The 13,065-nt window shown below is 29.3% G+C and overlaps 4 protein-coding genes across 5 annotated transcripts; 2 read left to right on the plus strand and 2 right to left on the minus strand.

Annotated features, from left to right (window-relative positions):
• Window positions 1-4,700: 4,700 nt before the first annotated feature.
• On the plus strand, window positions 4,701-6,848 carry LOC122520090 (tRNA-splicing endonuclease subunit Sen2). 2 transcript variants are annotated; one of them, XM_043640034.1, is made up of 6 exons: window positions 4,701-4,810; window positions 4,974-5,148; window positions 5,295-5,478; window positions 5,590-6,225; window positions 6,321-6,481; window positions 6,566-6,848. In XM_043640034.1, exons 2-6 carry the CDS (start codon window positions 4,984-4,986, stop codon window positions 6,740-6,742), a joined length of 1,323 nt encoding a protein of 440 aa, XP_043495969.1. In that variant the 5' UTR covers window positions 4,701-4,810; window positions 4,974-4,983; the 3' UTR covers window positions 6,743-6,848. The 2 variants fall into 2 exon arrangements, with proteins under 2 accessions (XP_043495969.1, XP_043495970.1); XM_043640035.1 differs by having other exon boundaries at window positions 4,800-4,890.
• Window positions 6,849-6,920: 72 nt separating this feature from the next.
• LOC122520092 (COX assembly mitochondrial protein homolog) lies at window positions 6,921-7,677 on the minus strand. The gene is made up of 3 exons (XM_043640037.1): window positions 7,611-7,677; window positions 7,308-7,412; window positions 6,921-7,235 (listed from the first exon to the last, which is right to left on the minus strand). The coding sequence occupies exons 1-3, from the start codon at window positions 7,672-7,674 to the stop codon at window positions 7,024-7,026; spliced, it is 381 nt and encodes a 126-aa protein (XP_043495972.1). The 5' UTR covers window positions 7,675-7,677; the 3' UTR covers window positions 6,921-7,023.
• Window positions 7,678-7,738: 61 nt separating this feature from the next.
• Window positions 7,739-9,336, plus strand: LOC122520091 (26S proteasome non-ATPase regulatory subunit 14). Its single transcript, XM_043640036.1, has 6 exons — window positions 7,739-7,858; window positions 8,016-8,121; window positions 8,192-8,341; window positions 8,422-8,685; window positions 8,759-9,025; window positions 9,116-9,336. Exons 2-6 carry the CDS (start codon window positions 8,026-8,028, stop codon window positions 9,275-9,277), a joined length of 939 nt encoding a protein of 312 aa, XP_043495971.1. The 5' UTR covers window positions 7,739-7,858; window positions 8,016-8,025; the 3' UTR covers window positions 9,278-9,336.
• Window positions 9,337-10,120: 784 nt separating this feature from the next.
• On the minus strand, window positions 10,121-12,958 carry LOC122520093 (H/ACA ribonucleoprotein complex subunit 4). The gene is made up of 8 exons (XM_043640038.1): window positions 12,848-12,958; window positions 12,379-12,503; window positions 11,932-12,264; window positions 11,431-11,841; window positions 11,225-11,345; window positions 10,885-11,132; window positions 10,493-10,804; window positions 10,121-10,388 (listed from the first exon to the last, which is right to left on the minus strand). The coding sequence occupies exons 1-8, from the start codon at window positions 12,858-12,860 to the stop codon at window positions 10,311-10,313; spliced, it is 1,641 nt and encodes a 546-aa protein (XP_043495973.1). The 5' UTR covers window positions 12,861-12,958; the 3' UTR covers window positions 10,121-10,310.
• Between the last annotated feature and the right edge of the window lie 107 nt (window positions 12,959-13,065).

Consider the following 13,065-nt stretch of genomic DNA (forward strand, 5'->3'; position numbering starts at 1 on the left):
TGGAACGATTGACGTTTTTGGTCAAAGATTCTTTTCATGCTCGCACGTAGGGAATGTCCGACAGTAGGCTTGAAGAAAGAAGAGGCTAAAAGCCGAAGAGGCCCCCACTTAATTGTGGCTCAAGAGGGCAACTACAGACTTAATGAGTTATTTTCAAGTTCGACAGCATGGTTGAATCTTTTGAAAATAGCTCGTTGGTCATTTGATATTTTTATTGTTTTATTTTTTTGTTTTGCTCGTCAATAATTTATAATGGTTATTAAGAATGGTAATAATTAAAATAGTTTTCTTTTTGTTACAGGTGACCATCGTTGGATTTGCCATACCACCCACCAAAGACCAAACATAATTTTTCCTTAAAATAAATCGAGTATTAAGAAAATTTGATTTTATAAATGATATTTCATTTAAAAGATAGAAAATACTTTAAAATCATGATAGAGTACAATACCATTCCCGAATTCCCGCTCCAATATCATATCATTTTCTAATTTCCTATTACACACAATTTCCCCACTTTTCATTCTTCATTTCATTCGTAGAAACTAATTATCTTATAATGTTTTTTAATGTCTCTTTTATTGTTTTAGGTATTAAGATTTAATCAATTATTATATTATGTATTGAATTAATTTGTATTTTATTTTGTTTCAGGATATGATTAATTCCAATCTATTTGTAAGTATTGGATTTTGATCTAGAAAAGGAATATGCTTCCGATGCATTCATTGGTTCTTCGCAAATCTAAACTAATCTTTCTGTTTTCTGTTTCAGGTTCGTTTCCAGTATTTTTTTCAATGGGTAGCGGGTAGATTCTTTCTTTCCGAAGAAAGGTCTACTTCAGGGATGCGACCCTGCCCACGCGAGCCTTGATTCTATCTTACTCCCAAGGATAGAATCATGTCCTTACCTAAAATTCCACCCACACCAAACGATCCTTTTTTTAATATTTTATTGGCAGGATTTCTTCTTCTTCCATACGTCTTTGTTTTTTTTGTTGCAGGACATAGGAGGAGGACCAGCCAAAGACCAGCCGACGACCAACCGAGGACCACAAGAGGACTTAGTAATAATAAAGTATAATGTAAAGTTATTATTTGTATAATAAAATGTAAAATTAATGTATAATTTAATGTATAATTTTAATCTATTTATATTCTTCTCCCCGTAGCATCGCAAGCGTGTGATAATTATTTTTAGTGTATTTTTTTTGTTCGTAGGTTTCATGGAACGACCCATAATTGCATACTTTTTCTATTTTTTACTTTATTTTATTTAGATTTAAAATTATTATTTATGAAATACACAGAAAATGTTATTTTTATATGCATTCATCGAAATTATATTGAAGTGTGTTAGTTTTTAATTAAAATCATCGATGTTTCTTAAATTCTTTTCAGATGCATTCCTAGTTTTATGTTAATGTGAGAAAAATCATTGTTAATGCACTTCTGTCTTTTTACAGATACCATGGATCAGTACAAATTTTTATAGATACCATGGATCATTCATTGCATATATGCAAATCTAAAATAATCTTTACTTTTTCTTTTCCAGGTTCGTTTTCAGGCCCACTTTTCTTCTTCTTCCCTAATCCTTTGTTTTCTTTTGTTGCAGGTTCAATAGGAGGAGGACCAGAGGAGAACCAGACTAGAACTTAGTTATAATAAAATATTAATGTGTAATTTAATGTTTAATTTTATTTGTTAATTCTTCTCCCCTTAGCATCGCACTCGTTTGATAATTATTTTTAATGTATATTCAATATATTTTTAATGTATTTTATTAGTATATAGGTACTAAGTTATTTCGATTTTATTGATGTTTAACACCCCATTTATCATTTTGTTATATGGTATTAAAACTTTTCTCTTAATTCTCGATAATAATTGCAAGGATTTCCCTTCTCGGAACTTTCATTTTCGATGGTTTCGACTTATGTCGTCGGATGGGGACATCTTCAGGATGCACATCCCGGGTCTTCAGAAGCGGTTACCTCCTCGTGGTTAGACCTGGGCAATGGTATTTTACTTTCAATATAATGTTTAACATATTTTATATGTTATACATTCCATTGCAAGTAAAATCTAGCCAAAGACCGCTTACTTTAAACATTATAATAGTAATTAGTTTCTTTTAACTTCCCAATTAATACCATATTCTTTTACCCCTTTCCTTAGTTCCTTCTATCCATTTAATATACAGAAACTAATTACTTTATAATGTTTCTTTAATAATTCTTATATTTTTTCAGGTATTCCTTACCTTTAATTTCCCCCACCAACCATCATATCTTCCCTATTTCTTTCACTTTCTTTCTTTTCCTTTATATCAAGTATGCTCACATGAATTAGCATGCATTCACGTGAGTTTACTTAACTTTTGAGGTGGAACAACTTTTAGATTTGTTTTTTTATTCGCGATTTGATATGCATAAAATATGCATTTAGCATGGGGACCGAAGCGACACTTAGTCGATTCGGTCGCTATCCGTTAGTCAGGCCTCACCGGTCCTGCCGTTGGCACTATGGTCGGTCGTCTAGTGAAGCCTAGGTCCCTCGTAATATATAATATTAAGATGCGTTGTTTTTTTATTCGCGATTTGATATGCATAAAGTATGCATTTAGCATAGGGACCAAAGCGACACGCGTTGGCGATTCGGTCACTATCCGTTAGTCAGGCCTCAACCGTCTGCTGTTAGAGTAATGGTCGATCGTTGCGTGAAGCCTAGGTTTCTCGTAAAAAAAATTAGAGTCAGTGGATTAGTCCGATCGGGGGGAAACCACTTAAAACAAAAATCGTGAAAAGTTCCACCTTAAAAGTTCTACTTTTCCCTATTCTTTTCCTATTCCTTTTAATATTTTCTTTGCAGGATGAACTATGATGCCAAATTCCGTCCAAGAGAAGAACGAAACGAACCTTAGGAGGACTAAGTTATGGTAAATGGTAGTAGAATATAATTATTTCTATAAGTAAATGAACTTTTTTAATTCGTTTATTGTTTTAGATAACCATTCCGTCCAAGAGGAAGGGGAACAGGTTTAGAAGATGACCAGAAGTGGACTAAGTTATGGTAAATGGTAGTAAAAAATAATTATTTCTATAAGTACATGAATATTTTTAATCAGTTTATTGTTTCATATAACCATTCCGTCCAAGAGGAGAGGAAAGTGGATTAGAAGATGATCAGAAGAGGACAGAGTAATGGTAAACGGTAATATAAAATAATTATTTCTCAATATAAATGAAGTATTTTAATCCATTTATTGTTTTTCTTGTAGCATTGCACATGTATAATAGTTATTTTTAATGTATTTTCTTTATTTTACAGATGCCATGGATCAACCAAAAATTATATACATTTATTTTTATTATACTATATTTTAGGTAGATTGACAATTATGTATAAAATATTCATTAATTATAATCTCCGTATGTGCATATATTGAAATTATATTAAAGTGTATTGATTTTTAATAAAATCATTGATGTTACTTGAATTTTATTCAGATGCACTCCTCGTTTTCATCTTCTTATTCAGTTTTCAAACTTTTCTCTTCATTTTCGATAATTATTGTAAGGATTTTCTGAATATAACTCTTAGGATGGGGCCTAAGATGGGGCTCATTAAAAAACGTTCTCGGGGCTTTCATTTTCTATGGTTTCATTTTACTTCGGATGGGGACATCTTCAGGATGCACATCCCGGGTCTTCAGAAGTGGTTACCTCCTCGTGGTTAGACCTGGGCAATGGTATTTTACTTTCAGTATAATGTTTAACATATTTTATATGTTATGCATTCCATTGCAAGTAAAATCTAGCCAAAGACCGCTTACCATAAACATTATAATTGTAATCAGTTTCTTTTAAATCCCTAATTAATACCATATTCTTGTACTCCTTTCCTTGTTTCCTTTTATCCATTTATTATACAGAAACTAATTACTTTATAATGTTTTTTAATAACTTTTATACATTTACAGGTAGTCCTTTCTTAGAATTTCCCCCACCATCCATCACACACCTTCCCTACCACTTTCACTTTCTTTCTTTTCCTTTATTTATGTAGGAGACAGGTTTTTCTAACAACAATATGAAATGAGTCTTTTTTTTTAATCTAGTAAGTCTTTTTCTCTGTACCTGTTCAAACTTCAGTCGTGCGTCGGAACTGACCCACACACTTTTTAAATTATCAGCCGTATATAAAGAAAATTCGTATATTTTACGTAAAAATTCCTCAATAATTAAACTATAATTTTTCTTAAAAAAATATTGTACATATATATATATATATACTTAAACATTAACATTTCACTTAAATATGAAAGACTATGAAGACGATTATTTAATTCAAACAGTGAGCAAGTAAGCTTCTCGAGTGAGCCACTATAGTGGCATATCGACCTGGAAAAAATAATCGCAAAAGCCACTTTAGTGGCAGGCCGGCTAAGCACCATATCGGTAATAGTAGTGCTCTACCTTTATCTTATCTACAGTCGGTAATTGTAGTTTATCGTTTTACAACACCTACTGTCGGTAATAGTAGATTTCTAATTTATTTTACTGTACGTCGGTAATAATTTATATTAAGGTTACCGACGGTCATTAGTATTAAAGGAGAAGTTACCATTAACAACGGTCGATATTTTTAAAATAGGACCCTTCTATAACCGACGGTTAGTAGTTAATATTTTGTCCACACCTGTCGCTATAATCTTTCATGCTTCGAGTGATAGTTAAAGAATAACTTGATGACATTTAATATCTCTTTCAGGAAAAAGAAATTATTTGACAGATACTTTACAAAAGGTAAAACATAAACTACAAGTTTTTTGTTTGGTATTGTTATTTCATCGTTTAATACGTGAATGAAGAGACATAAATCAAACGTGTGTTACATTAACTTTGACTATTAATTTAATTTATAATATAACAATTTTCTTTTTAAATTTGCATCAATTACATTTTGTAGTACACACAACATGAATTTACGTGAGCCAAAAAAAAAGAAAGGATCAAAAGCAGTGTATAAATCTTCCATACCAATTACATTGGATAAAGGAGAATGGATTGTTTATACCGCTCATCTTACAGATTCCGGATCTTGCATTAATAATCCGGATGAAATTGCAACAGTTCATTCCATGGTTTGTCACTATCTTCAAAATATATTTTATTTTTAAACCCATAAAAAATATATAAAATGATAAAAAAAAAGGGTTCAATATTTTAAGGGCTTAAAACACTCGCCAAGACGAATAAAACATGATTGAAACTTTTAATTTGAATTTAGGGATTTTATGGTAAAGGGTCTTTATCACGAGGTTATCCAACATTTGGAAGAGCTCGATATAATGCACCACCTATAATCAGAAATAGGCAATGGGTTCGTCGACAAGCATGGTTACAAGAAATTGAATTACTTGGTAGCACTGCCAATACATCAAATCAATTTGTTGATGTAGAGGAAAAAAAAGGTATCATTTTTATGCTAATTTTCTAATTAAAAGACTGTATAAAAGAAAAACAAAACGATAACTATCTTGTATTATTATACTCAATATTAATTCTTTTAATTTCAATGATAGAGCCATCCAATAATGAAAAGAAATCAGAAGAATCAGATATCATGGATATTGATGTAAATGTATCTAACATTACGACAAATGAAGACAATAACAAGCAAATATTCAATGATAATGAATTCTGTGAAATAGTTCCTTCCTCTTCCGAAGAAGATATATGCATAATTGTTAATAAAGAGTCTGAAAAGAACATTGACAAAACAGTTATTAAAGAAAGCGATGAAACAATTTCAAAAGATGAATCTATTGATTTGGATAATTCAGATAATTGTGATTCGGTAACAACAAATACACTTAACGAAAGTGACAAATCTGATGTACAAAAACAGTTATTAGTTCTACCAGACAGCGACTCGGAGACAGAAAATTATCTGGAAAATGTCAAACCAAGAATTGAAATGGAAAGTTTTCCAGTTATGGAATCCTTACATATGTCTTTCGAAGAAACATTTTTCCTAATGTTCGCTTTAGATTGTCTACAACTTATACATTTTGATGGTTCTTTAATGGATATTCATAGTGCTTGGTTGTATTTTTGCGAAGAAGATAAAAATTTTATACAAAATTATGTTGTATACCACTATTTTCGAAGCAAGGGTTGGGTTGTTAAATCAGGCCTTAAATATGGAGGAGATTTTTGTCAGTATTTATCTATCTCATGTAATTTAGGCAAAAATCTTGATATACATCATTTTATATAGATATAAATTATTTTTAAATTTTTATCATTTTAGTATTGTACAAACAAGGGCCATCGTTTTATCATGCCTCTTATATAGTTATAATAGATGTTGTGGATGCAGATTCATTAACTAAAATTCCTAGTAAATCTTCACGAAAGACGAGCTGGAGTAATTTAATTGGATTAGATCGTTTATCTGAATGCGCTGCCAAGGTAATATACATAAATTATAAGTAATAAAGTTTGTATGCCTCTATTATTAATCTCTCAATTAAGAAATACTGATTTTATTCTTAGGAAATATTATTTGCCCAAGTTTTGTGGCCTTCATCGATCTCTTTGAATTCTGGTCCATCGAATCCACATATGTTATCTGAATTCACAGTAAGAGAATTATTGTGGAGGCGATGGAACCCAAAACATAATCAAGATGTAATGATTGTAGAAGAAGAAGAGGACGAAGATTCGTGTTAAGACTAGTTTATATATCATCTACTATGAAATTCTCTATCTCATTTATTTCTTACAAATTAAATTTTGTATTTCATTAAAACATCATAAATAGAATCTTTGAATGAATTAAAAATTCATTAATTAACTTTATTTAGCATTAAAATAAAATAATAAGTTTATAACTAATTAGAAATATATATATTTTTTAAAGTTGTATTTCAATACGATTACAAATAATTTAATACTATCTATTTACAATCCTAAAGGATCAAACTAAAAAGATATTATTTCCTTAAATTATATTACTTCGATTGTTCTTTTTCCATGTTTCGTAATTTTTTAGATACATTTGTTCTTCTATATTCGCTTCTTTCCTGGAGGTATATTTGTTTACATTCCTCTTGAAAATCTTTGTCCTGAAACCACCGTTCTAAGCAATGCTTTAATTTATTATTTTCATTTCTACATTTGAATACCATTGATAAATTGTTTTCTTGGCAACATTTGTTGAATTCTGTGAAAAAAAGGAAGAAATATTTATATTACAGTTAAAACAATTAAACAATTAATTAAATTCAAGATTTACCTTCAACTTCTAAGATACACTTTTCTTCTTTTGCCCTATCTCGTATTATTTGCGGTATAAGTACATTTACTTCAACCTTTCTTAAACTTTTATCATTAGGATCACCTGTAAAAAAAATTTGAATCACTACAAGATAATAATCATAATTTCTTCCTTACAATTTATTACTTAAATTATAATTCAAAGTTAACCTATTAAAAATAATTATTACATATGATAAATAAAAATAAACCTCATATTTGAATAGTAAAATATATATTAAAAGAAAAGAAAATATCTGACAATTTTTATCATTAAAATTACCTAATCCATGAGGACCTAATGAATATTTAGGTGGAAGGACTCCTTGTGATGTATTTGTTTCCATTGCTTTAAAAAGTAGTTACTTCTAATTCCGCCATTGTAAGCATTGAGTACGCCGCGCTGGTGAGTGTGCATATTTGAGAATTGTCAGTTTATTGGAGATGGTTCTATTATCATTTGTTACGTGCAATTAAACATATTAAAAATTACATATTCATTATTTATTAACGTGGATTTGAAATTATTTGGTATGTAAAATGTTTAAAATTTAATCTTATAATGAAAAAATCTATAATAAAACAAAGATATTAGTTAACCTCTATTATGCTATATCAATCTATGTAATTTAAAATATTTCTCAGATACTTTATTACAAATGTTTATTAATTAATTAAAATCTTTTAGATAAAGAAAAATGGATCGACTTCTAAGACTCGGTGGTGGTTTACCAGCCCCATTAAATCAAGGACCTCCCCCATCAGATGCACCTGTAGTTGATACTGCAGAACAAGTATGTCGCTTGTATTTCATTCTCATTCGTTTATTCATTTATTATTTCATAAATAATAATATATTTCAAGGTGTACATCTCATCGCTTGCACTTTTAAAAATGTTAAAACATGGTCGAGCTGGAGTACCGATGGAAGTAATGGGTTTGATGTTAGGTGAATTTGTAGACGATTACACTGTGCGTGTAATTGATGTTTTTGCTATGCCACAAACTGGAACGGTAATAATTGATGAATATATATTTTTTTAAATTAATATCTTCACAGGTATGTATTATAGATGTATTCCTGTAATGTTTAGGGAGTTAGCGTAGAAGCTGTCGATCCAGTCTTTCAAGCCAAAATGTTGGATATGCTTAAACAGACTGGTCGGCCAGAAATGGTAGTAGGTTGGTACCATTCTCATCCAGGATTTGGTTGTTGGTTATCTGGAGTAGATATCAACACACAACAATCATTCGAAGCACTCAGTGAAAGAGCTGTAGCAGTTGTCATTGATCCTATCCAATCGGTGAAAGGAAAAGTTGTCATTGATGCATTTAGATTAATCAATCCTAATATGATGGCAAGTATTTCCCAAAATTAACAAAATTCTGATTTTATATAAATTGTATATAATGTTTAAAATATTTTTTCAGGTTCTAGGACAAGAACCTCGTCAAACTACATCTAATTTAGGTCATCTACAGAAACCATCTGTCCAAGCCTTGATACATGGCTTAAATCGTCATTATTATAGCATTAGTATCAACTATCGTAAAAATGAATTAGAACAAAAAATGTTATTAAATTTACATAAGAAAACTTGGATGGATGGTCTCACTCTTGCCGAATATTCAGAACATAGTAGACTCAATGAAAATATTGTTTCTGAAATGCTTGAACTTGCTAAAAACTATAATAAGGTATGTTCGATCGTATTTTTGAATAAATTGTTATACCTATATGTATAAAAAATAAAATACTACCGTAATGTATTATTTTTAAATTTGTAGGCATTAGAGGACGAAGAAAAAATGACACCTGAACAATTAGCTATTAAAAATGTCGGTAAACAAGATCCAAAACGTCATCTAGAGGAAAAAGTTGATACACTTATGGCTACGAACATTGTACAATGTTTGGGAGCTATGCTTGATACAGTTGTATTCAAATAATTATTTCTTAAAGTACATATTGATATATAATCTTTAAAATAAATTTTTGTAAACAGAGATCCAAGTATATTTTGTATTTTTATGATATATAATGTTATCATTGTGTAAAGATATTTTTACATTTCATTTACGTTCTCTTTTTTTCTTATAATATTGTTTTTATAAACTCATTTACATAAGTATTAGGTTTAAAAACATAATACAATACTCTCTTAGAAGTACAAATACGTCAGAACCAGAGACATACAAATTTTTCATCGAAAAGTTCAAGAGCAATGATTCTTATGTTATTACTAAATAATTGTCTCTACTTGAGTGTACTTACATTAGTTCTGTAGTATTTTCAGATATAATTAAAATGATAATATACGTACAAATTCTACAATTGTAGACAAAACAAAGATAGTGTTCATAATTATGTAAATGAAAGGAACAACTGATTTAATATCTATTTTGCACATCTCTGGTTTAACAATAAAATTATGATAGAATGAAATTAAATGTCTATTAGATAAAATCATTTATGCAATTTACTATGTAATAATTAGGTCAATTATAAAAATTGGAAAAATATGATACGATACCTATACATTTCGTAGTAACTATATTTTATATGTATATATACAGGAAACAATCTCAGTAAAATATTAATTTTATATAACCCTTAATTAAAGGATTATTATAGCTCTATGTTTTCAAATGCATCAAATATAGAAAATCTGATTTTGTATATATCACCGGACATTACACGTTGTACAAGATTATTCATTACGTGAAAAAATGTTTTTTATATTAAATTTCATATTAATATTTGTAAGTATAATTACTTCGTGTTATTTTTAAATTTACGTCATTATAAAGCGAATATCAAATTGTTCTAATCAGATTTTAAACGATGAGATCTTTAAAATAAAATTCAAAAAGAATTCAAATAGAAGATTTTTCCTAATGACATATTTCGATATTATTTGCGAGATGTCAGCTTACATTATTAGAAAAGATTTTCTAAAATTTTCAAAATAAGTAAATTAAACTAGCTTGAAAGGTTGGATTCTTTTTCCTTAGATTTCTTCTTTTTCTTTTTTTTCTTTTCTTCTTTTATAGATACATCCTAAAGGAGCAAAATAATTAATATAAGTTTGATTTATTAATTAATAATTATATTAATCTATAAACTATCTATATAAACTATTTCAACGATGAATTTATTCTTACCATCATATTTTCGTCTTCTATCTCTCTAGATATTATTGCAGATTCATCATCTTGTGGATCTTGTTTTTTCTTATCTTTTTTCTTCTTTTTTTCTTTCTTTTCTTTCTTTTTCTCTTTTGTTAATGACAGATTTTGTTCCTCGCTTTCCTTTTTGATTGTATCTTCTTCCATAAGAGTTTCTGTATGAGTTTCTGCATGAGTTTCTGGATGAGTTTCTGTACAAGTTCTCGTTGGAATTTCTGTAGAAGTTTTTGTAACAACTGTTTCATCATATTTCCTTTTTTTACCAGCAACTGATCCATTATTTTCAAACTGCAAAATTATTTCCCATTTAGTATTTACTGCACAATCGTCATTAGAATGCGCAATACATTAAAAGTTTAAAAAATTACTTTAAATTCAGCTGTTGTGGTCGTAGAATAATCAGAATAATTCTTTAACCAATCAGATGGCGTATTCTCGTTAGGTTTACCGTGTTTATCCAAGGTACCTTGAATAATCATTTGTTTTTTAACAGATGCCTTAGGTCCCAAACCCCATTTCCTTGGATATGTGTCTCTCTCCATGATAACACGTTTAATTTTAGCTGCTACTCCATGATCGCAAGCGGTAATTGTTGAACTCGTCATTAATGCTATAGCTATGAGTAACCAAATAAAATATCTATTGAAGTTTATATTGCAACGAATTCTGTACGACATTAGCTATACTACTTAGAAATAAAAAATTTACCAAGTGCTATAGCTTCGCCTTTTGTTGTTACAAGTACTATTTCTTGACCTACTTGAATATCAACATCGTACATCAAAATGCCTGGTATCATTAATTTAGCTCCATAACAAATTGCATTTACCTATAAATGTATTTTACATTATAACATTATGGTATTCGAAATTACTACTCTTATCTTTTTGTTTTTAAAAATACTAGATACATACTGTACTATCTTTGACAATTATTCTTTTATGATTTACTAGAAGAGATTCCAGTGGCTTAATAATTCTTCTCAAATAAGATTCATCCCCATGATTATCATATAACCATTGAGCATCAAGAATATCGTGCATAGTAACCATATTATCCTCTTCAGATTGAATACCAGAACGACATCTTCGTAAATCTTGCATCTGACAACCAGTACCCAAGAAAAGTCCAAGATGTACACATATAGTTCTAATATATGTACCAGCTTCACATTTGATAAAAAAAACTCCCATATTACGTTCTTCGTCATAATCTAAAAACTTGCTATCAAAGACAGTTCTAACACGCAATTGTCGTTTGACTGCAGATATAAGAGGAGGTCTTTGGAACAATGCACCACGTAATTTTTCTAATGCTTGATGTACCTACAACAATATGTATATATTGTTATTAATAATATATTTGTAAGAGTTACTAATGCATATATATGAATTTGTATAAATAAATAAATTTACTTTTGCAGTACTTTCAGGTGCTGAATGAAGTTTAAATACTCCCACATACTCTTTTCCTGCAGATTGTTGAGACTTTGCCAGTCTCGTTGCTCTGTCAATACAAACTATCAAGCATCCTGATACTTTAGGATCCAAAGTACCCGAATGACCAGTCTTTTCTACTTTCAAAATTCTTTTAATCCAAGCTACGACCTCATGTGAAGATGGATTGCAAGGCTTATCAAGATTAATAACACCCGCTTTGATATATTCAGGTAATGAACGATTAAGTGGAGTAGAACCACAAGTTAAAGGAGTAAAATGTTTTGTCCGAATTAACATTTTGTCAAAATTCTAAAATAATAAAATGTTATTTACATACTATCAAAGTAAGTATATCTAATAATAATAAAAAACAAAATTATCATAAGTAATAAAAATATTTATCAGCAAGCGGAATGCACAAACCTTAAATAAAAGTGGCCAATTTTCGCAATTTAATTTTACTTTTTCATCGGATGGTTTAAGTTCGCAATCCATAGCGATTTGCATCTCTCCAAGAGATTTCTTCTTATCCTTTTTCTTACTTTTTTCTGAAATACCAATATCGATAACTTCTTACCCAATCTTAATCTATGTTTTTTACAATTTAATATTTCATATATTAATGTTACAATGAATGATAGATAATCAAAATATATAAAAAATAGTAATGATTTAACGACATATATATTGGTCTTTAAGAAAACAAATCTATAAAATAAACTAACTGAACGACCGGTTAAACACGTGTTTATAGAAACATGGTTATAAAAGGCGCGAGAAACCGTATTATTTGTTGAACTAAATAATTTGTAAAAAATGACACGAGTAATGTAAATAATTAACAGAGTTGGATTGAATATGATTAGAAAAATAATTTAATTAAAATAATTACCGTTTTCTGCCATTTTTTAGAAATAATAAAATAAATCCAACCAGGCTAAGACACGTGATAAAATAATGGACATCAATGCACATGCAGGCAGGCGTTTTGGAAGGTAGGCTTCTATATCGATATCACAAAATCGATATATTTGTATCGATAAATATATCGATCGATACATTTCGATTTACAATAATTAAATGTCACAATAATAAAAAATGAAAGTATTA

The sequence above is a fragment of the Polistes fuscatus genome, unplaced genomic scaffold, assembly GCF_010416935.1.
Source record: "Polistes fuscatus isolate 324 unplaced genomic scaffold, CU_Pfus_HIC Scaffold3, whole genome shotgun sequence".
In the NCBI taxonomy this organism is placed as follows: domain Eukaryota; kingdom Metazoa; phylum Arthropoda; class Insecta; order Hymenoptera; family Vespidae; genus Polistes; species Polistes fuscatus.

What these genes read in the sequence shown, in the direction of transcription:
- LOC122520091 (XM_043640036.1), top strand. Translation starts at nt 8,026, where the DNA reads ATGGATCGACTTCTAAGACTCGGTGGTGGTTTACCAGCCCCATTAAAT. An exon ending in CTATGCCACAAACTGGAACG is followed by an intron (nt 8,342 to 8,421) that starts GTAATAATTGAT and finishes TGTAATGTTTAG; the next exon opens with GGAGTTAGCGTAGAAGCTGT. An exon ending in TTGCTAAAAACTATAATAAG is followed by an intron (nt 9,026 to 9,115) that starts GTATGTTCGATC and finishes TTAAATTTGTAG; the next exon opens with GCATTAGAGGACGAAGAAAA.
- LOC122520092 (XM_043640037.1), bottom strand. Translation starts at nt 7,674, where the DNA reads ATGGAAACAAATACATCACAAGGAGTCCTTCCACCTAAATATTCATTA. An exon ending in ATTAGGTCCTCATGGATTAG is followed by an intron (nt 7,413 to 7,610) that starts GTAATTTTAATG and finishes TTTTTTTTACAG; the next exon opens with GTGATCCTAATGATAAAAGT. An exon ending in GTGTATCTTAGAAGTTGAAG is followed by an intron (nt 7,236 to 7,307) that starts GTAAATCTTGAA and finishes TTTTTTTCACAG; the next exon opens with AATTCAACAAATGTTGCCAA.
- LOC122520090 (XM_043640034.1), top strand. Translation starts at nt 4,984, where the DNA reads ATGAATTTACGTGAGCCAAAAAAAAAGAAAGGATCAAAAGCAGTGTAT. An exon ending in TTGCAACAGTTCATTCCATG is followed by an intron (nt 5,149 to 5,294) that starts GTTTGTCACTAT and finishes ATTTGAATTTAG; the next exon opens with GGATTTTATGGTAAAGGGTC. An exon ending in TATCTGAATGCGCTGCCAAG is followed by an intron (nt 6,482 to 6,565) that starts GTAATATACATA and finishes TTTTATTCTTAG; the next exon opens with GAAATATTATTTGCCCAAGT.
- LOC122520093 (XM_043640038.1), bottom strand. An exon ending in ATTGGCCACTTTTATTTAAG is followed by an intron (nt 12,265 to 12,378) that starts GTTTGTGCATTC and finishes TTATTATTTTAG; the next exon opens with AATTTTGACAAAATGTTAAT. An exon ending in CACCTGAAAGTACTGCAAAA is followed by an intron (nt 11,842 to 11,931) that starts GTAAATTTATTT and finishes ATATTGTTGTAG; the next exon opens with GTACATCAAGCATTAGAAAA.